At 56.9% G+C, this 18,892-nt stretch overlaps 8 protein-coding genes across 8 annotated transcripts in view; 5 read left to right on the top strand and 3 right to left on the bottom strand.

The window, feature by feature from the left end:
- Positions 1 to 2,461: 2,461 nt before the first annotated feature.
- VTJ04DRAFT_998 (uncharacterized protein) lies at positions 2,462 to 2,804 on the top strand (the record flags this gene model as incomplete). The annotated part of the gene is made up of 2 exons (XM_069368585.1): positions 2,462 to 2,602; positions 2,736 to 2,804. The coding sequence occupies 2 exons, from the start codon at positions 2,462 to 2,464 to the stop codon at positions 2,802 to 2,804; spliced, it is 210 nt and encodes a 69-aa protein (XP_069223607.1).
- Positions 2,805 to 3,182: 378 nt separating this feature from the next.
- Positions 3,183 to 5,036, bottom strand: VTJ04DRAFT_997 (uncharacterized protein; the record flags this gene model as incomplete). The annotated part of the gene is made up of 1 exon (XM_069368574.1): positions 3,183 to 5,036. The coding sequence occupies one exon, from the start codon at positions 5,034 to 5,036 to the stop codon at positions 3,183 to 3,185; it is 1,854 nt and encodes a 617-aa protein (XP_069223606.1).
- Positions 5,037 to 5,477: 441 nt separating this feature from the next.
- Positions 5,478 to 6,370, bottom strand: VTJ04DRAFT_996 (uncharacterized protein; the record flags this gene model as incomplete). Its single annotated transcript, XM_069368563.1, has 3 exons — positions 5,478 to 5,786; positions 5,854 to 6,143; positions 6,211 to 6,370. 3 exons carry the CDS (start codon positions 6,368 to 6,370, stop codon positions 5,478 to 5,480), a joined length of 759 nt encoding a protein of 252 aa, XP_069223605.1.
- A 1,192-nt stretch (positions 6,371 to 7,562) lies between these two features.
- Positions 7,563 to 10,035, top strand: VTJ04DRAFT_995 (uncharacterized protein; the record flags this gene model as incomplete). The annotated part of the gene is made up of 2 exons (XM_069368552.1): positions 7,563 to 8,732; positions 8,800 to 10,035. 2 exons carry the CDS (start codon positions 7,563 to 7,565, stop codon positions 10,033 to 10,035), a joined length of 2,406 nt encoding a protein of 801 aa, XP_069223604.1.
- A 902-nt stretch (positions 10,036 to 10,937) lies between these two features.
- Positions 10,938 to 12,171, top strand: VTJ04DRAFT_994 (uncharacterized protein; the record flags this gene model as incomplete). Its single annotated transcript, XM_069368541.1, has 2 exons — positions 10,938 to 11,331; positions 11,429 to 12,171. 2 exons carry the CDS (start codon positions 10,938 to 10,940, stop codon positions 12,169 to 12,171), a joined length of 1,137 nt encoding a protein of 378 aa, XP_069223603.1.
- Positions 12,172 to 13,234: 1,063 nt separating this feature from the next.
- Positions 13,235 to 13,531, top strand: VTJ04DRAFT_993 (uncharacterized protein; the record flags this gene model as incomplete). Its single annotated transcript, XM_069368530.1, has 1 exon — positions 13,235 to 13,531. The coding sequence occupies one exon, from the start codon at positions 13,235 to 13,237 to the stop codon at positions 13,529 to 13,531; it is 297 nt and encodes a 98-aa protein (XP_069223602.1).
- A 1,525-nt stretch (positions 13,532 to 15,056) lies between these two features.
- VTJ04DRAFT_992 (uncharacterized protein) lies at positions 15,057 to 17,299 on the top strand (the record flags this gene model as incomplete). Its single annotated transcript, XM_069368519.1, has 4 exons — positions 15,057 to 15,301; positions 15,422 to 15,801; positions 15,884 to 16,918; positions 16,977 to 17,299. The coding sequence occupies 4 exons, from the start codon at positions 15,057 to 15,059 to the stop codon at positions 17,297 to 17,299; spliced, it is 1,983 nt and encodes a 660-aa protein (XP_069223601.1).
- A 1,145-nt stretch (positions 17,300 to 18,444) lies between these two features.
- Positions 18,445 to 18,892, bottom strand: part of VTJ04DRAFT_991 (uncharacterized protein) — a gene marked incomplete at both ends in the record, with an annotated part of 3,212 nt that continues 2,764 nt past the window's right edge. Inside the window, one exon of the mRNA XM_069368508.1 lies at positions 18,445 to 18,826. Within this exon, the coding sequence (XP_069223600.1) occupies positions 18,445 to 18,826 (382 nt within the window). The remainder of the gene's footprint in view (positions 18,827 to 18,892) is intronic.

Below are 18,892 nucleotides of genomic sequence, written 5' to 3'. Positions count from 1 at the left end.
GCGTCAAGAGTTGCTGAGATGGGGGCGGGGTAAGCTCAACAGCGGTGAGCTCGATGAGGTCATCACGGCTGCGACAGTGATGGGCGTCCGAGATGGCTATTCGTGAACTCCATCTAAGATTGGGCTTCTTTGCATATCGGGTTCTCGTAGCGCCTGTGGTTCAGGCTTTGACTCTTAGAGTCGCACACAACGAGGTATCTGCTACCTTTACTGTCAGAATAACATGTCATGAAGAGCCCCGGGTTGTCTGGATAAGAGGTATCATTTATTATGTAAGGAAAAGAGAGACCTCCCAATCATGGGAACGGGCCATTCACCAAGGTTATGAGAGGGTTGTCTCTCAATCCAGGAACAAGAGAAACATCATCTAGTTTACAACTTCGTGAGAGATACCTTCCTCTGATGTAATAGGTACTCCAGGCAAGTAAAATGGGTGTGAGCGACGTAAGGTCACGAATTTCCTCTACCTGTCGTGTTCTTGTCTATAAATCTCCTTCTCCCACTGAAATTGGTGTCATTTGGTTTTCTCTTTCTTTAGCGGTCCCGTCCGGTCCTTATTACACCCTCTCCTCCTTACGTTCACGCCTGACTCTAGTCATTCACTCTAATCATTCATTAACTTATCAATCCCCTCATCGCTTGTTTCCACTTCTCACGTTGGGAACCACACTCACTACCCTGTTTCGTCTTCGTCGCCCGTGCCGACCCTCTGACACTTCCAATATTACCTATCATAGCCAGGTTGACTTCTTCCAATGTCGAATCCAGTCTCGAACGTCACCTCTGCGGCTGACAACAGCAAACATACTGTGGATGATGTTAATGCTCATTACCATGGAGAGTCGAAACCGATGCTGGATCGATTTGTCCAGGCTGGTAGTTTTGACGATCCTGCTAATGAGCGGCTTTATTCGCAGGCATGTGGCCAAGGAGGATCGGATCGTGCAGCCTATCAACGGAAGCGTCAGGAGTTACTCGCCGAGATTGATCAGCGTGTGCCTAATACTCCGACGAGGAACGATGATGGTATTGGCAATAACTGTATGTTCGATTGTCGACGCCATCACGAGGATGAGAACATCCGGCAGTTCCTCGAGGACCTCGATCACGCAATGGACAGTCCGAGTAACACCCACAACAATAACTCCTGAACTTTCACTGGATTGGGAAGCAACGTCAACATGGCTAGTCAATATCATTACCAGATGCCTTGGGTCATCGTTCCGTCTGGTAAACGGACGACACTAGTATCTGGATAATAGGTAATATCTGCCGTCATGAGGGTCGGCACCCGGCATACGCAGTTCCATTCTCGACAAGCGGCGATGACTGGGACCGCAATCGCCTTCGAAGACCGGACGATTGAAGGAATCTTCGACCATGGGAGTGGGCAGCGCCGCCGTCACCAACAACAGCCAACGGTCGCCTCCACTTCCCAAAGCGCAGGACAGGGCGTAGACGATGTCCCTGCCGACAACCCCATCACGACTTTTTGGGAAGGGCCCCGGTGACAGATACGTTGATCTTAGTTACCTATGGCTGGTCCAGAAACTGAGCCCGCTGGTCGCGCACAGTTCGGGCCGGTCACTCCTGTCTGGGAGACCTCAAATGCTGAGGAAGAATGGATGGGTGGATATGATAATACACCACCACTTGACGAGGAACTCGGCGGCTGTGCCGGCTCTCCTCAAGTTTAATAGATAATAATAATACAACACTTTGTCACTGTCAAGTTGCTTCTTTCAATGCCAATTCGGGTGATATCGTGTACAATAGAGGGTTTTCTCTCTCTTCCTGTTCTGAAAGATACACCCCATCGACCCCAGCAGCTGTTTCACGCCCCTCACTTTGTACAGTAGCATACCTGCTAAAGCCCATATCCCAACATCCCTTGGAAGGAGTCCAAAACTATTGGAACCCCGCCGCGGAAAAGGGGGATAACTGCATGGCCATCTCGTTTGTAGAAACCTTACCCCTCCACGCCTTCAAACGCTCGCTCTAAGTCCATGCAGCTCAAGTGCCGTCTCTGTTTCCAGTCTCCGGTCTCAATCTCCAAGATGACCGAAACAGGCTTTCTTCTCTCTTTCCATCGTGAGAGAGAACCTGCTTACGTCCATCCCCTTTCATCCGCCCATCCCCCAAAGTCCCCGAGACCCCCCAGGTCTCGCGCGGAGGAACTGGCTGTCAGTGTCCCCTAATCGTCTTCGTTGGTCATGAGTTGGAATAACATTCAATCTTGAACATGTCGTCAAAACAGCGCCCGTCATCAAAACTCGCTAGATTCCACTCCGGGTGAGAGAGAACCTTTGGCCCTGAACTTTTGTTACACCCCAGAGTCCAGAGCTCATGCAGGGACTTACACCTTATTGTTACAGATACATCATCCAACAGAAGTTCCCAGCAGAACTATTACCTGGTCAGTGCCCAGAGAACCAAGCACCCCTCATCAACATTCGAAACCATGACCCGGCGAAGACAACCCCGCAACATCGCCACCGAGTTCGACGCATACTTTGGAAGCGGGGACCTGGAAGACTGGCAACGGCTGTGCCGCGACGTCGGGCTGACAGGCCAGTTCAGGTCCAAGACGGAGTGCCGGAAGGTATCAATGCATGCCACTTGCTTCGGACGGACAACGCTGTCAGAAACCCGGCTAAGCTAACTAAGATAACTGCCTTACATGGTATCCCCGCAGGCCCTCGGAACAGTCCACGTCAACATCTGGGACTTACTAGACGCCGTCAAGCAAGGGCGTCTACCCCACCGGTTCGGCAGCGCCAGACAACTCGCTGACTACACCTTGAGAACGGGCAGGATATATCCCAGGGCTAAGGCAAAAACGATGGGGCCTGTGGCGGCGTTGTTGAGGATTATTTATCGATGACGGACAGGAAGGAAGAAAGCAGGGAAAGTTTGTGTTGAGCAGTCTGTTTACCAGGCAACGGGAGTTATCCCTCAGGGAAAGAAAAGATATCTTAGAGCGACAAGGGCCAAGGCTGGGACCTGGTGCAAATGGACAAGGAACCGAATCATGTACCTGCTGCTATTTGGAAACAACTCATCGGATAGGTATCTACCTCCAACCGTCCATATTTCCATCCCAACCAAACATGATGATGATAACATGCCCCGGACCCCCCGCCCCCCATACGTACCATCAACCCATCACCGCACAAAAAACCTCACCCCCGAATTTCCCACAACCGTATCTTCCCCACATCATTCCCAACCGCAAGCAGATCCCCCGCCGGGCTGAACGCGACGGCGCTGACCCGGCCCAACGGCGTCTGCTCCGTCGGCCAGTTGCGGTAGACGGTGCAGCTGGGCAGATGGACCAGGCGCAGCGCGTCCTTCTTGTGCTGGCTGGCAAACGCCAGCAGCTGGCCGTCCGGCGCGAACGCCACCGCCGAGATGGCCGTCGTCAGCTGCTCAAACGCGCGGCGCGGCTCGGGCAACGCCTTGATCTCCACCGCGGATTTCTCTTTCTTGCCCTCCCCGCTTCCACTCCCTTCCCCTTCCTTTCCAGCCCCTGGCTTCGGCTTGACGACCAGCTCACTCCGGTCGTACAGGTTCAGAATGCCGCTGTTATTCCCGACCGCGACCCAGCGGTCACCACCAATCTCCGCCGGCCCGCCACGGCCGCCGAGCGCAATAACAGTGCCGCCAATGGAGCCCTCGTCGCGCCAAATGCCGACGGTACGGCGCGCGGCAACGCTCCATTCCGTGACGCGGCCGTCCTTGCCGGCGATGGTCAGGCCATTGCCGTCGCTCCACCAGGCAAAGTCGGAGACGCCGCCGCGGCTGTCGATGCGCGCCTGGGCGATCCACTGCATGGTGGCGGCGCTGAGGATGTTGAGCATGCCGCCGCCCTTCTTGTCCGACGCGGCGACGGCAATGTAACGCCCGCACGGGCTGGGACGGAGGCGCTCCATCGTGCGGTGCTCGCGCTGATGGCCGTGGATCCGGGAGACCTTGGTGACGTTGCCCGAGGCGAGGTTCCAGGTGTGGAAGTAGCGACGCCGGCCGGCGAAGACGATGTCGGAGCCTTCGGGGCCGACGAACGCCGCGCGGCGGATGTCGGTGCGGCGGACCTGGACGGACGTAAGCATCGGGTGCGGGGTCGGGTAGGCGGACGCGTCGAGCTGGTGGAGGAACATGACGGATGAGGTGCTGGCGGAGAGGAGGATGGGGCGGCGGGGGTGGAAGGCTAGGGTTGAAACGGCAGCCTTGTGCGTATCGGGAATGTCGCGGGTGCGCTGGATGTCGATCGTCTCGGGCCGGAGCTTGCGACGCTTGCGCGAGCTATCCGAACCAGCAGCGAACGAATTGGCATTGCGGAGGAAGGCGTCCAGCGGAGAGGGGCCGTCAATGCTCTCGGCGTCGCTGTCGGCTTCCATGTCCGAGTTCGCCGACGAGTCCTCAGACGCGGCCGAGGAACGTCTCCTCCGCTTTGTGCCAGTGCCCTTCGCCCATTCCGGTTGAGGATACAGCCTCAAGTATTGCTGCCGTAGCCGGCGAACGTATTCGGTGCCAGTAACCACATCCTCGGCCTCGGCCACCCTCAACTTGCGCAAGCGAGTGTGTCCGGCGAGCGAGACGGTGAGGCGTTCGTCATCACTGTCTTGCCAAGCAGGTGGCTCCTCGTCCACCTCTGGCAATGCTTGCTTTGGCAACTCCACTTCATCCTCGTCTGTCGACTCGCCTGCATCGAGGGTGAAGAGCTCCGAATCCGGGACGTGTTCGAGGCCGGTGGACTTTGTCTCGCTAGCTGGCGCTTTTACGAGCGCCTTGGCGTCTGTGACGGCAGGAAGAAAGTCGTCCCGAAAGAGTTGTTCCCTGAATGTTTCTTTCTTTCCGAGAACGAAGCGCTCTAGCTCTTCTTCGTCCGAGTCCTTCTCGAGGATGGCATTTTTCCTCGGATTGGTGAGGTCGTCGTCTTCGTCGGAGGAGGAAAAGGCGGCCTCCTCGTCAAAATCGGCGAAGGAGTCCTCGTCAGAGGAGAGAACGTCTTGTTGTTTTTGCTTGCGTCTCGACATGGCTGTGGGATTGGGGGGATGTTGGATGGCGGATGTTGTTGCGAAGGAGGGTGGAGCATTGGTCTTGCAGTTTGGAACTTTTTTTTTCGTCGCTCTCTCAGCCTTGCAGGTTGGAGATGCCAAGAGCCCCACTCAAGTGGGGCTTTTGCGCTGAGGTCTTCAGCCTTGCTCTCTCCTCACCATCTTCTCTCATTCACATCGCATCTGAACCTCTCACCAACCAGCTTCAGATAGTAAATCAACAACGGGAGTGGTTATTTTAATTTTGGATATTTGACTCAATCATGCATGAATTTTACACACATGCATCTCTTTTGGTCATCCGCGACCAGTACCATGTTGAAAAATATTTTCCGTAGTCTACTGCCTGAATATTTTGTTCTGAGCATGGATTGCGAAAATACATCTTGAATCCCATCCGACCAACCTCCTGTCTGTCTCTCACAGATACGCCATCAACACACCAGCCAGACCCGCGACCGCTGCCCATCCCATGCCCGCCCTCCAGCTCGCCGCGGCACCGGTGTTGATGACCGTCTGGACCGGGGTGGCATCTCCCGGCGCGAACAAGATCCCCACGCTCTCGTCGTTCGAGGCGCTGATCTCCTCGGGAGAGAGAAGCTCATTGTCGAGCTCGTCGCACTGCGGCCGGCTGAGGCTTTCGGGGATGCTGTTGGTGACCGAGATGGGCAGGTCGAAGACGGTGTAGTGATCCTCGCCGTTGAGGCGGAACGACTGACGGATCGAGACCTGCGTCGCGCGTCAGCATGTGCTTGATCCCCATTTAAAAAGGGGGCTATAGTTTATTGGCACATACGTTATACACACCGCGGTCCGTATTTTCTGCCTTGACACCATCACCGACCAGGCAAGCCGGCCACATCCACTTGACATGCTTCACGGTGCTGCCGGGTTCCATCTCCATGATGTCGCCGAGGCTGAAATCAAGGCCCGAGGCGGTGCCGTTGGTGATGGTGAAGTTGCGGCCCGTGTCATAGCTGGAGAGGAAGATGTCGATCTTGTATATCCTGCTCTGAATGTCATCGGGGTATGGAGGGAGGGGCAGGCGGCCATTGGCCGTGACGTCCAGCGCCACCTCGATGAAGTCTGGGAAGATGGGTCGGTCAGTTGGGGGTTGCGTAGGAGCTGGATGAGGATGTGGACGACAACCCACCTCCGCCGAGAGGGGTGCCGGGTTGAGGAGCATTTACGATGGCCAGGCCTGGGGTGAAAATCTGGCCGTTGGCGATGAGGAACTCCTGAGCCGATGACAGCGTAGCTCCGAACAAAAGCGCCGCGCTGGCATATCTTGCGAGAAACCCGATGCTCGCCATGCTGGAGGTTGTCGATTACAGATTAAGACAAATATGATTCAAAATAAGGGCCTTTGAGAAGCCAAGCAGAACAGAGCAGTGCAAAGGAGTGGACGAGGAGCAGCCTGCGACTCCAAACTTTCTAGAAGGACATCAGCCGAGGAGGTTTAAAAAAGGAACATGTCACATTTGCAAGCTATCAGAGGGAGGCCGCAAAAAGACACAATCACAGAAGGAAGAGGTAAATGGTAATAACGGGCCGAGATGAACAGGAACGGGCTAGCCAGGAACCAGGTTCGCTTGCGGCCCTTTCGCGGATCCCGCGTCCGAGGGGGATGGTGGGTGGAAACAAGATTGTTGAATCTGTGTCTGCCATGTGCAGGTCACCAAACAACTCAAGTTGCTAGGAGAGATGGCATTTCCTGGTTCTGGGGTGGGAAAGACAGATTGTAAGCATGAATGATTGACATTCGGCGACAACAAGAGACACAGAAATAAGTGGATGTGGGCGGTCACACGCTGTCGAGACACTGTCAAAAGTGTGTCGGGGGTTGGCCTTGGAGGTCTGGGCAAGTTTCAGATGAAGCGGAATCCGGGAGCTTGGCTCAGGGGAACAGGGGGCCCTCGAACGGATGCTCGGCCAAGCTTGCCGACACATGTAAGACCTTGGGGGTGAAGCATGAGCTTTGGGAATAATGTAATTGTACAAAGTATACAAAATTTAAGTGGACATTTTTCTCGTGGTGTTCCCATAGGAGCTGTTTTAGCTATTTCGGAAAGAAAGAAAGCTGGAGGGCGTATATCATGAGATCCAGCCAAGTGGAAATGGAAGCCTGGAACGGGTTCTTGGGACCCACAAATCACCATGATTGGTCAAACCCCCGCCGTTGAAGAGCCCAGCAGCCGGACATGGAAGTCACACGTCCAAAGCTCAACATCACAACTCGAAGTCTCAAGCCAAAAGCCGGAGTAGGCTTTGAAATATCGAGACTAATGCCAACTCCGTCCTTTGGGAGTTGAGTCTCTCAAAAGTGACAGGTCTCCCGCCGTGAGCTAGAGTGTTGCAGGGATACAACGAGACTTAGAATCGGAATCAGAAAATCAGACAGTGGCCGAGCATTGGCAATATTGGATGACAGACGAATAACCCCTCGAGACATCTGAACATTCAGCCCCCAGATAGGACACACCGCCGGGCTCGCGCCAACCACTCATGGCACCCCTCCTCATCCTCTCGCGGGCCCGGGGCCTCGGTTTCATCACCTCCAAACCCCTCCTCCGCCGCCATCTCTCAACGAACCCCGCCTCTCATAACCTCTCCTCCCTGCTCCGCATCTCCCCCGAGGTAGCCGACGCCATCCGCACCAACAAACCCGTCGTCGCTCTCGAATCCACCATCTACACCCATGGCGCCATCGGCTCCGACCTGCAGCTCGAGTCCATCGTGCGCGCCCACGGCGCCGTCCCCGCCGTCTGCGGCATCCTGGCCGGCGTCCCCACCGTCGGCCTGACCCCGTCCGAGGTCGACCGCATGGTGTCCGAGGGCGCAAGTAAGGCCTCGCGCCGCGATCTTGCCGTCATCGCCGCGAGCGGCCTGCTGGCTCAAAACGGCGCCGGTAATGCGGTCCCTCGGCATGGCGGCACCACCATCTCAGGCACCATGATCCTGGCCCGCCTCGCCGGCATCCGCGTCTTCGGCACCGGCGGGCTCGGCGGCGTCCACCGCGGCGGCGAGGTGTCGATGGACGTGTCGGCCGATCTGACCGAGCTGGGACGGACCCGGGTGGCGGTCGTGAGCAGCGGGCCCAAGGGGTTTTTGGATATCGCCAGGACGCTGGAGTATCTCGAGACGCAGGGCGCTTTGGTGGCCACCTTTGCCGACGGCGTTCCCGAGGGGACGCCTGTGGACTTCCCGGCTTTTTGGGCGAGGGAGAGCGGCGTGCGCAGCCCGGCGACTGTCCGGGACGAGCGGGAGGCGGCTGCCATGATTTTGGCCCAGGAGCGGCTGGGCGTTGAGTCTGGGTTGCTGTTTGCAAATCCCATCCCCAAGGAATACGCCATCCCGAGGGCGGAGATGGAGACGGCGATCGAGACGGCAGTTCGTGAGGCTGAAGAAAAGGGTTTCACTGGAAATGCCAACACGCCGTACATCCTCAAGAGGATCCGGGAACTGACCGACGAGAGAAGTGTGATTGCGAACAAAGCTCTGGTGCAGGCAAACGTTGCTCGCGCGGCAAAGATTGCCGTCGAGCTGGCAAAGATGCTTGAAGGCTCGCCGGTTACGCATACCGTGACAAGTACAAGTACGAGACATGCTAAACCATCGACACCCAACATCCCGGTGTACTCAGGGGTTGAGTCCGAGCCACAGTCGAAGCCCTCGGTAAGTTATTGCGACGGCACTCAAATACCTAGGTATCTCTACGTGACCCGATAGCTAATTAGGTCAGTCACACCATACCGTTGATGTTCTCGTAGCAGGGTCGGTTGCTCTCGACTTGAATTGTGACTTCGCTGGCGGCGTGGCGCCTGGCAAGGGCCAGCTTGTATCGCCTGTTCCTCACACGTCCAACCCCGCCGCTATTACTCAGTCAATAGGCGGCGTCGGACACAATATTGCCCTCGCAGCCCACCGGGTCAGCGATGAGGGCAAGGTCCGCCTCTGCAGCATGGTTGGCGATGACATCGCCGGCTCCACCATTCTTACAGCTCTCCAGGAGTATGGCCTTGACACCTCTTGCATCCGCCGGCTCGGCCACGAGTACCCGTCAGCTCGCACGGCACAGTACGTGGCGGTCAATGACGTGCATAAGAACCTCGTCCTGGCCATGGCTGATATGGCCATCTTCTCAACACATTCCTTCTCAACCTACTGGACCTCCGCCGTGGCTGCGTCCAAGCCGAAGTGGCTCGTCGTCGACGCTAACTGGGCAGAGAACGACATCCAAACCTGGATCCACGCCGGTCGCGCTCACGGCGCCCGTGTGGCCTTCGAGCCCGTCTCGGCCGCCAAGTCGCAGCGCCTCTTCCCGCCGCTCAAGACACACGCCTCCCACGCCCCACCGCTCGCCGTCTGGCCGCGCCCCACTGTCGACCTCTGCACGCCGAACCAGCACGAGCTGCGCGCCATGTACGACGCGGCCCGCGAGCACGGCTACCTGGAGCACCACCTGCCGTGGTTCGGCATCCTCGACGCCTTCGGCATCACGCGCGGCGCGCGCGACCGCTTCGTCGACATCGCCTCCGCCTCACTGGCCGACGCCGGCATCCCCCAGCAGAGCATCAACCTGCTGCCCTACATCCCCACCATCATCACCAAGCTGGGCGCCAACGGCGCGCTCTTGACCACCATCCTTCCGCCCGATGACCCTCGCCTCCGCGACCCGGAGCACGCCCGATACGTGGTCAGCCGCAGCAGCAACGTCGGCGGCCACCCGGACGTTGGTGGTGTCTACATGCGGCTGTACCCGGCGGTGGAGCGCGTCGCGGACGTGGTGTCGGTCAACGGCATCGGCGACACGTTCACGGGCGTGCTGGTGGCGGGGCTCGCCATGGGCGGCAAGGTTGAGAACTTGATTGACGTCGCGCAGCGGGCGGCGGTGCTGACGCTCAGGAGCAAGGAGGGAGTGAGCGTCGAGGTGAGCGGCTTGAAGAGGCACGTAAGAAGGGCCGCCTCCCAGGAGTAGGTGAACAGCAACAGCGACAAAACAACAATGGGGCTCGCTACTTAGGCCAGCTTCACTACTTCACAATTGCTTCACATGCTTGGACCAAGTGTCGCTCAGCTCTCGGGAATGATGGAGCAATGGTATGAGTAAGCACCCTAGCGGAAACCAACTACCGTCTCCACAAGTAACGCCCTGAAATCCGGGGAAATAGGGGGTGCGCGCCCTAGTGACTTCGCCTTCGTATCATGAGACGCACCTGACGACGTCAATGGTCAATCCCTCCTCGATGTGGTTGTCCTCCGATATGGACAACTCGCACCGTCGCGGAAATTACTTCCAGTAGAGGGTTTTGGTTTCATTCACCAGCAAAATTCAAAAGTTCTGGATGGAAATCGACCATCCACTAGGTAGAACATCAAAAACGGTGTTCACACAAAATCGGATACCAGGGCTTGGCCTGATCGGAATGTTTCCGATCGATCCCCCTCCAGAAAAAGGGACCTACCCGTTTTCCCCGCATCAAACCGCATCAAACCCCCCCAAACCAGCAGTCGTTGTACCTCGGCAGCGATTCACATGAGGGGGACCCCTTGATTCGCTCGTCGCTTGGCATGTACAAGCGCTACGACATACCGTACATCTAGGTTAATAAAAGAGGACGTCATGTCACCATCATTCCTATGCTTTCGGGCTCTGCTCTGCATTGATGTCCGAGGAACCTACATAAAATCACTTGCTTACGCCGCCGCAGGGTACTGTACCTACCTGACCTAGGTGTCGACATATCGGCGGCAAACTCGCTTGCCATAGCCTACCTGCTAGATAACGCAGGATCTACGGCCGTAGTTCCGTACCTCACTCGCCGACGTCCCTAGCTAACGCCCCTGCTGCTTACCTTCTTACCTCAACCTCCTCCAAAAATGCCCTTCCACAACGGCTGGCTGCCCCGCGAGGGCTTCAAAGCCGACACGGTCCTCAAGATCCTGCAAAACACAGCGCTCAACCCCAAGCTGCTGCTTCCGCTGGTGCTGCTCGCGCGCTTCACCAAGCAGGGCCAGGACTGGGCCATCCTGCACCCGACGGCCTACGCGCGCCTCAACAAGCTGCTCGTGTTTGGCCTGCTCCGCGCCGCCAGCAACTACCTGTCGCGGCGCGTGCTCAACAATGGCGTCAAGGACACGTATGACTGGTCGCGCGAGATTGTGCTCATCACGGGCGGCGCAGGCGGCATCGGCGGGGAGATGGTCAAGCTGTTCGCCGAGAAGGGGGTGAAGGTGGTGGTGTTGGATATTCAGCCGTTGAGTTTCCCAGCAGGTGAGTTTTTTTGCTCTAGAGGGCTTTGCTTTGACCGCCGGCTGCTTGATGTTCTATTGCGACTGTTCCCGTTGCTGACCGACCTGAACCCGCACAGGCCCCAACGTGCACTACTTCAAGTGCGACATCACCTCGCCCAAGACCCTGGCGCAGGTGGCGCGCGAGGTACGCCTGGCGGTCGGCGAGCCGACCGTGCTCATCAACAACGCGGGCGTGGTCGTCGGGAAATCCATCCTCGACGCCTCGGAGCGCGACGTGCGCTTCACCTTCGACGTCAACACGTTTGCGCACTTTTGGACGGTCAAGGAGTTCCTCCCGTCCATGGTCGAGAAGAACCACGGCATGGTGGTGACAGTGGCGTCCATGGCGGCGTGGGTGACGGTGCCCAACATGGTCGACTACGCCGCCTCCAAAGCCGCGGCGCACGCCTTCCACGAAGGGCTCACGGCCGAGCTGACGACGCGCTACAACGCGCCGCGCGTCCGCACGGTGCTGGTCAACCAGGGGTACACGACCACCCCGCTGTTTGAGGGGTATTATAACGATAGTCCGTTCCTCATGCCGGCGCTGAACCCGGCGACGGTGGCTGAGGCGGTGGTGAGGCAGGTGCTCAAGGGCGAGAGCGCGCACCTGGTGCTGCCGGCGTTTGGAAATACCATGTCGTGGTTGAGCGGTATGCCGCACTGGTACCAGACACGGCTGCGGTCCAAGAATGTGACCATCATGCAGAACTTCCGGGGGCGGAAGGTGGTGAAGGATGTGGATCAGTTCTATGAGGAGAAGGAGAAGGCAGAGGGGACGGCGGGAGTCGGCGCGAGCACGGTGTTGGTTGAGAAATAGGTGAGGATAAGGCGTGTTGGCTGGTACAGGACATCTTGGAAGGGTTAGGTTGGTTGGTTGGGGAGGTAGTTTGTCGGAATGTCGTTGTAATGCTCTTGATATCGCAACTTGGAAGTAGGATTCACGTGAACTTGAGTTGGCTCTTGATGGTACCGTACTCATCGGTATGCATATGTCAGGTCACAACCGTTAACCCGACATTGAAGCTCTCAGTTTTGGGCCCAGGCTTGGAAGTGACTTTGTGAGAAGTCTACAAAGTACTTTGTAAGCCCACTTCTCAGTGCCTACCTCGAGCTGTGTTTGGGCGGTCAGAATTCGCCATATACACGCAAGCACGTACCTCTCTGCCTCACCGAGGGCTCCCGAAGCATCTTCCGGAGCTCCAGGTGTCACGCATCAGCCTTCAGTCACACCCTCACCTCTGTCTGCATCTTCGCTGCATGACACCGCTCCACTGAGTTGAGATCGAGATCTCTGTCTCCTCGCGCCAACCCCCTCCAGAAAACGTATAAATCCGAAGTCGCGAAGCCACATCTCACAGCCTCGTTTCCTGTGTTTCTCAACAACCTTCCACCTCGTGCCGCCGTCTGCAGTCCTTGCCAGCAGTGCAGCTGCAGGAGGCAGGGAGTTGTTATAATGCCTGTGTGTGACCGCAGGAGAATGGGACCACCATGCGCCGAGTTGTAAGCCTTGGATTACCCGATTCGGAACGAAGCAGATGCATCTCCGGTGTAAGGTCGGGTTCCATCAGTTCCGTTGATGCCGCTTCTCGGTCCGTGGCCGGTCGGAGGAGAGGATGCAAAGGAAAGCTTTCGGCCGGATCGGCCGGACGGGCACAAGACTGGAGGTGAAGGTCAGGAGACGCCACACACTCACCTCGGAGGTGGTGGTGGTGAGGTGACGGTCCCCGGCCGGCGGCAGGACGGAGACATTTTTTTGGAGACAGATGGATCCAGGGAGCTTTTGGATGTCAGAGCGTTGGCCCCGCCGACATTCCGGGATCCGGTGGGGGTGCGGGTCTAGTTCGGCAACTTCTCCTGGCCCGGCACCGCTTGCAACAGACATGCAGACATGCAGTTGCCAAGAATCGCAGGTTTCTGAAGCCGAAACGGGCGAAACGGAGGGCATCCGCAAGGACAACGACAGGGCAAGACAGGGCAAGACAGGGAAGGCGCACGGGCCGCAGGCTGGTGGCGCCAGCGAGGCCCGAGCTTCTCGAAGGGCATCGACTGAGGCAGGTCCCGCCGAGCGTTCGGAGCGTTCTGGACTGGTGTTTGACAAACGCAGGCGGCAGGCGGCCGGCCAATCGCACCTGGCCGATTGGGACTGGAGCGTGCGGAATTGTGGAGGCGAGCAATGAGCCCACATCAAGATCAGATCATGCCCGGAGCGGAATCAGCCCACTTTGAACCCTTTGCGAACCCGCTGACTGCTTACGATTTTCGGGGGAGGACTTTTGGCAGCTGGGGCAGGTTTTGCGGCTTGTGGTGGTTGAGGGCAAGGAGGTGAGGCAGAAGAGGGGCTTTTGATTGATGATTCCATTGCTGCTCCTATTGCCAGGCTTGACACACACAATCGCACGTCGAACCCGTCGATAATCTGTCCAATCCAATCCCCTTTCAGCCCACGACATCCTTGTCATCGCCCCGTCAGGTCGCAAGCAGAGGTTCCTCGAAACATGCGGGCCGTCGCTTGATGAGGTTGTTTCTGTTGAATCGCGCTCAACAACAGCAGCGCATATCGATTCGGCCTTGTGCGGGTTCCATCGACTTTCACCGCCTGTCAAATCTTGACTCGTTATCATTGTCGCCGACAGCAAGACCTCCACGTTCCATGCTCAAAGTGCCGTTGATGGGCGGGACCCGGGCTTGAGGACTTGAGGGGCCGCATTCTACCTATCCACCAATCCATCGCTGCGCTATCCGGCCGTCGCCGCAGACCCAGAGCAAAGCGATCAACCTCCGGGTCCTCCTGGAAACGCAGCACACCTCTTGCTCCTCGTGGGCGCGCACAAAACATCCCCGAGGGCAGCCAAGGAGCGCACTACTGTGAAGAAACACCCATCGCTAAAACAACTCCAGGAGCAGTGGGCCCCGTCGATACCACGGCCTGGATTTTGTCGTTGCGACCCTGCGCTGTCCGCGCTTCGTCTTCTCCCCCAGAACCAGCAGCGACAAGCCGAAGCTTGCAGATCCTCTGTCACACCAGCTGGACGTCCCTTGTTTCTGTCATTGGCCTCGTTGTTTGCTCGACGCCATCCATTGCAGATTCTCTATTTTTTCCCCCCCAACACCGTTTCTTGCTAGCTCCAGTCACTTTTGTACCCTCCATCATCACTCCCGCGCCCATCGGATTTTCCTCTGCGTCCCCTGACTTGAGATCTGGGTTGCCACACTCCCGCCATCCATCGCATCCATTGTTGGTCTCCGAGATCTCACAAGGTACATACCGACATTCACACAGTACACACGCTGTTCTGCTGATCTGACCTGGACCAACCTTCAAAAAGTCTGATAGTGACCACCACACAATCCACGAACGCTTCCGAAACCGTTTTGTCTGCTCCGTTGTGGCTGTCCCCGCCTGCGCCTTTCAAGTTCCCATCCCCCACCAATCCCAGGACTCGGACTCCGGACTACATTCCCGATATTGCTGCGTTCTTACCACCACACCAGCGACTTTACCTCCCGAGCTCCCCACGCCGTTGCTGCGTTTGACCAACTCAACGAAGAAAACCCCCCGCTGCGCATGGTGACGGCCTGCCGCTCCACGTCCTGGAGTTGAGATTGGACGGGACTTCCTCCTCCCTTCCCGTTTTTTTTTCCTCTCCAACTCCTCCGCAGGCTCCGCCGCGCTTCAACGAACCACCAACCAACCCGCCAGCCATGGCGCCGGCCGCCGTAATTGACAAGGCTTCCGAGGGCCAGATGAGCGAGGATCGCATGGATACTACGGCCGAGTGCGTCGACCGCCTAACGCTGCTGCGCAGCATGCCCGAGGCGCCCCTGGAATGCCAGGTCTGCGTCGTCGGTGCCGGCCCCGCCGGCTTGATGCTGGCTTGCAACCTTGGCCGCTACGGTATCAAGGTAGAAATTGTGGACGACAGGGCAGACCAGACACCGGTGGGAAGGCAAGTCAAAGCCATGTCATGAAATCCCTCTCGGGCCGCCGCTGAAGGGGGGCCGCGAGCGCTCGGCGGTGTCATGTGAACGGAATCATGTTTTCTGACCGCACCGCATCTTGCTTGCAGAGCCGACGGGTTACAACCAAAAACGATCGAGACGTTCCGCCAGATGCGCCTGGCCGACCCATTATTACAACGCGGCGTCCGTGTCTATGACATCTCGTTCTGGCGTAGCACTCCGGACGAGCCCCTTCACCGCCTGGGCCGCGAGGTCCACTACCCGCCCGTTATCGACGTCCTCGACCCATATATCCTACTGGTGCACCAGGGCATGGTCGAGAGTTTGTTCATCGAGGACTTGAGGAAACGCGGCATCGAAGTCCGCAGGAATACCGCCTTCGATTCCTACAGCGTTTGTGATAACAAGGGAGGACCTCTCCAGATCAACTGCCGGGCAAACGTGACGCAAGATCGCAAGACCATTCTCACACAATATCTTGTTGGATGTGGGTATCCCGGGGGAGTGGACTCTCCAGATCACGAAACGTGAGAGACAGGAACGGTCGGGAGGACTAACAATGCGTGTAGGCGATGGCGCCCATTCTAAAGTCCGGAAGAGCATCCCCGACGCGAAGCCTGTCGGTATGTCGCAGCCTTCGGTCTGGGGTGTGCTCGACGGTGAGCTCGACACCGACTTCCCGGATATTTGGTCCAAGACGCTGGTTTACTCGCAAGAACACGGCTCGATCCTCATCATCCCCCGCGAACGCAACATGACGCGCTTCTACATTGAGCTCAAGAGCGGGCCGAAGGCGGATCAGCTTGGACAGGAGTTCGTGATGCAGCGGGCCAAGGAGATCATGGCTCCCTTCCGCGTCAGGTGGAAGTACATTGAGTGGTTCGGTCGCTACCAGATTGGCCAGCGTGTTGCCAACCGTTTCTGTGACAACCACCTGCGCGCCTTCCTTGCTGGAGATGCTAGCCACACGCACTCTCCCAAGGCCGCTCAGGGTATGAACACCTCGATGCACGACGCCTGGAACCTGTGCTGGAAGCTCAATCTTGCCGTTCGCGGTCTCGCCAAGCCTGCGCTTCTGGAGAGTTATGAGGAGGAACGGAGGAAGATTGCTCTCGACCTGGTGAACTTCGACTACGAGCATGCCAACCGGATAGCAGGTGGTGATGCTGTCGCTCTCGCCGAAAACTTCAAGACCAATGTGCGCTTCATCTCGGGTATCGGTGCGGAATACGGCGAGAACGCCGTCAACATGATGGTTGAGGAGGATCAGTCGTGGGTGATGGGCGAGGCCAAGCCGGGCTGCCTGCTGCCGCCTGCCAAGGTCACACGCTACATCGACTCGAACCCGGTTGATATCCAACTTGATATCCCCATGCTCGGCCAGTTCCGTATCTACCTCCTGATGTGGGACGTTCACCAGTCACGGATCTTCCTCGAGACTTTCATGCAGGCCATCGCCAGGCCGGACGCACTCGTTAGCCGCCTTTCGGCTGCCGCCAGCATTTCGTACGCCAAGCAGCCGCGTGCCCCGGCTCCCGAAGACATCTACCTCCGCCCCGAACGGTATACGGCCGTCAGCCACCTGTTCACCTTTGCTCTCATTAGTAAGTTGCTGTGCCCTTCAAATTTCCGAATGGTTATCATAACTAACCCGTCTCTCAGCCACCATGCCCAAGTCAGAAATCGAAATCACCGACCTTCCCCCGCTGCTCCAGGACAGCCGCTGGACCGTCTACCTCGACGACATTCCCGAGCAGGACACGCGCGGCTCCCTGTGCACCAACAAGTGGCTGGGCAGCCTGGGCCCCGGCGAGGTCGCCATCGTCAACGTCCGCCCGGACGGCTACGTCGGCTCCATCGGCCGCTGGGACTCGAGCGTCGACGACGCCGGCGAGGACGCCGCGCGCTGGCTCGACCGGTACTATGATCGCTTCTTGCAGGTTCCGCCGTTGGTGCAGGTGGCTGGGGGTCCGCCTGCGAGTTGAGGCGGTTGATGGTGCGTGGGCGTTGGTGAAGGACGGGATGTGGGTGTAGGGTTGTATGATTTTGGGAGAGTGAGTTGATTGTGGGAGTGTTGCTGGGGATGTTAGGCTCTCTTGGCAGGGCGAGGGAGGTAATGGATGTGATGGATGGGGCCAGCATATTTAGACAGAGGGGTCTTACTCTAGGCCATGGGTTTTGTTGCTTGAGCTCTGGTTGTTACAACAATATGGGTGTGAAGTGGGGGAGGAGGTGCAGAGGGTATGGTATTTTTGTCGGTTGCGGAGCGGCGGCGAAGGGGTTGTTTTTATTCTGACTTTCATCTTTTTTTGTGTTTTCTATTAGCGCCTAGTTGCGCTGCGGATGGGCAGGACGATGGCATGTAAGGGGTGGATGAATTTGGAGTGTTATTCTATTTATTCATTCCATGGCGCGGAATGAAGATGATGTTTTGTGTATATCATGTTGCCTTGTTTCTGGTGCTATTGCGGAGTACTCCTTGCTTGCTTGTCTGCTTTGCCGTGGACCAGAGCGATTGAGCCCGGGTCTGAACTAGGGTTGAATTTGGATAGTTAGGGGTATGAGTTACGTCTTCCTCCTCTTTCACTTTGTCCTTCTAACTAGCCACTTTTTCTTGGGTACTATTTGGTTCTATGTCATGTCATGGCACGTCACCATGTATCGTTTTTCTTCTTCCACTTCACTCGATAACCACTCTTGTTTGGCGCTGAGTGGGTGTTAAGTTTTGAGAGTCTGTTATTGTGGATGGAGAATCCAAATCTCTTCATATTCATGTAGTGGTCAGGGTTGCTACAATACATTGAAATGGTTAGAGAGTGAGAAGTATGCTTCCCTCATTCACATGGTGTTGGCTAGAGTCTTGTTTATTGGCTATGACTATCGTGGGTACGGTACCCTGACGTCAGTGCTGGGGCCATGGGTCTGAGACTTTGACACACAACACCGACATGTTTGATGATCACTCTCATATTTGAACAACATTAGGCATGTGTTTTTCTTGCTTTTCTTTTCTTCCCCGCTCTTCGGGAAGCAGGATTCTGGTAATAGGTAAGAAGCGAAAAATTGAAAGTCACGCCTATTATCCCCCACCAACATAAGTCAATGCACAATACGTCATCTGAGGTTCTAGCTACACCATGTCTCTTGGAACAGATTCGATCTTTTCCCTCCCAAGTCTCTGCCGAACAAGGTCTCGCACCGATCTCCCGTGCTGTTCCGAGGTCGAAGTGGCGGAGGAGTCCTTGGTGGAAGAAGGCGAGGATAGTAAGATCTTGGCCTCGATATCTCCGATCCTCTGCGCCTCTCGTGTCGCTGGAAAGCGTCGCATGATTTTGCTGTGGAATTTCCTGTGGAGCCAGTCTCCAATCTCGTCGCCCTTGTAGCCGTAGACGAATGTCGCGAAGAGAGTCAGGAAGGTGACGGGAATGGCGATGGTCCAGTACAGCGTCTGGTCGGCGTCGATGTCGCGGATGTCGATTGTGTTCATGCCGAAGAAGCCAGAGATGAAGGTCCTGATGGAATGGACGTTAGCTCTGTCGATTTTTTCTTTTTTTTTTTTTTTTTTTTTTTTTTTTTTT

Source organism: Mycothermus thermophilus, assembly GCF_041956435.1.
Source record: "Mycothermus thermophilus strain CBS 625.91 unplaced genomic scaffold VTJ04scaffold_1, whole genome shotgun sequence".
Classification (NCBI taxonomy): Eukaryota; Fungi; Ascomycota; class Sordariomycetes; order Sordariales; family Chaetomiaceae; genus Mycothermus; species Mycothermus thermophilus.
Note: the sequence above shows the minus strand (reverse complement) of the source record. Positions and strands in the feature narration are given on the sequence as shown.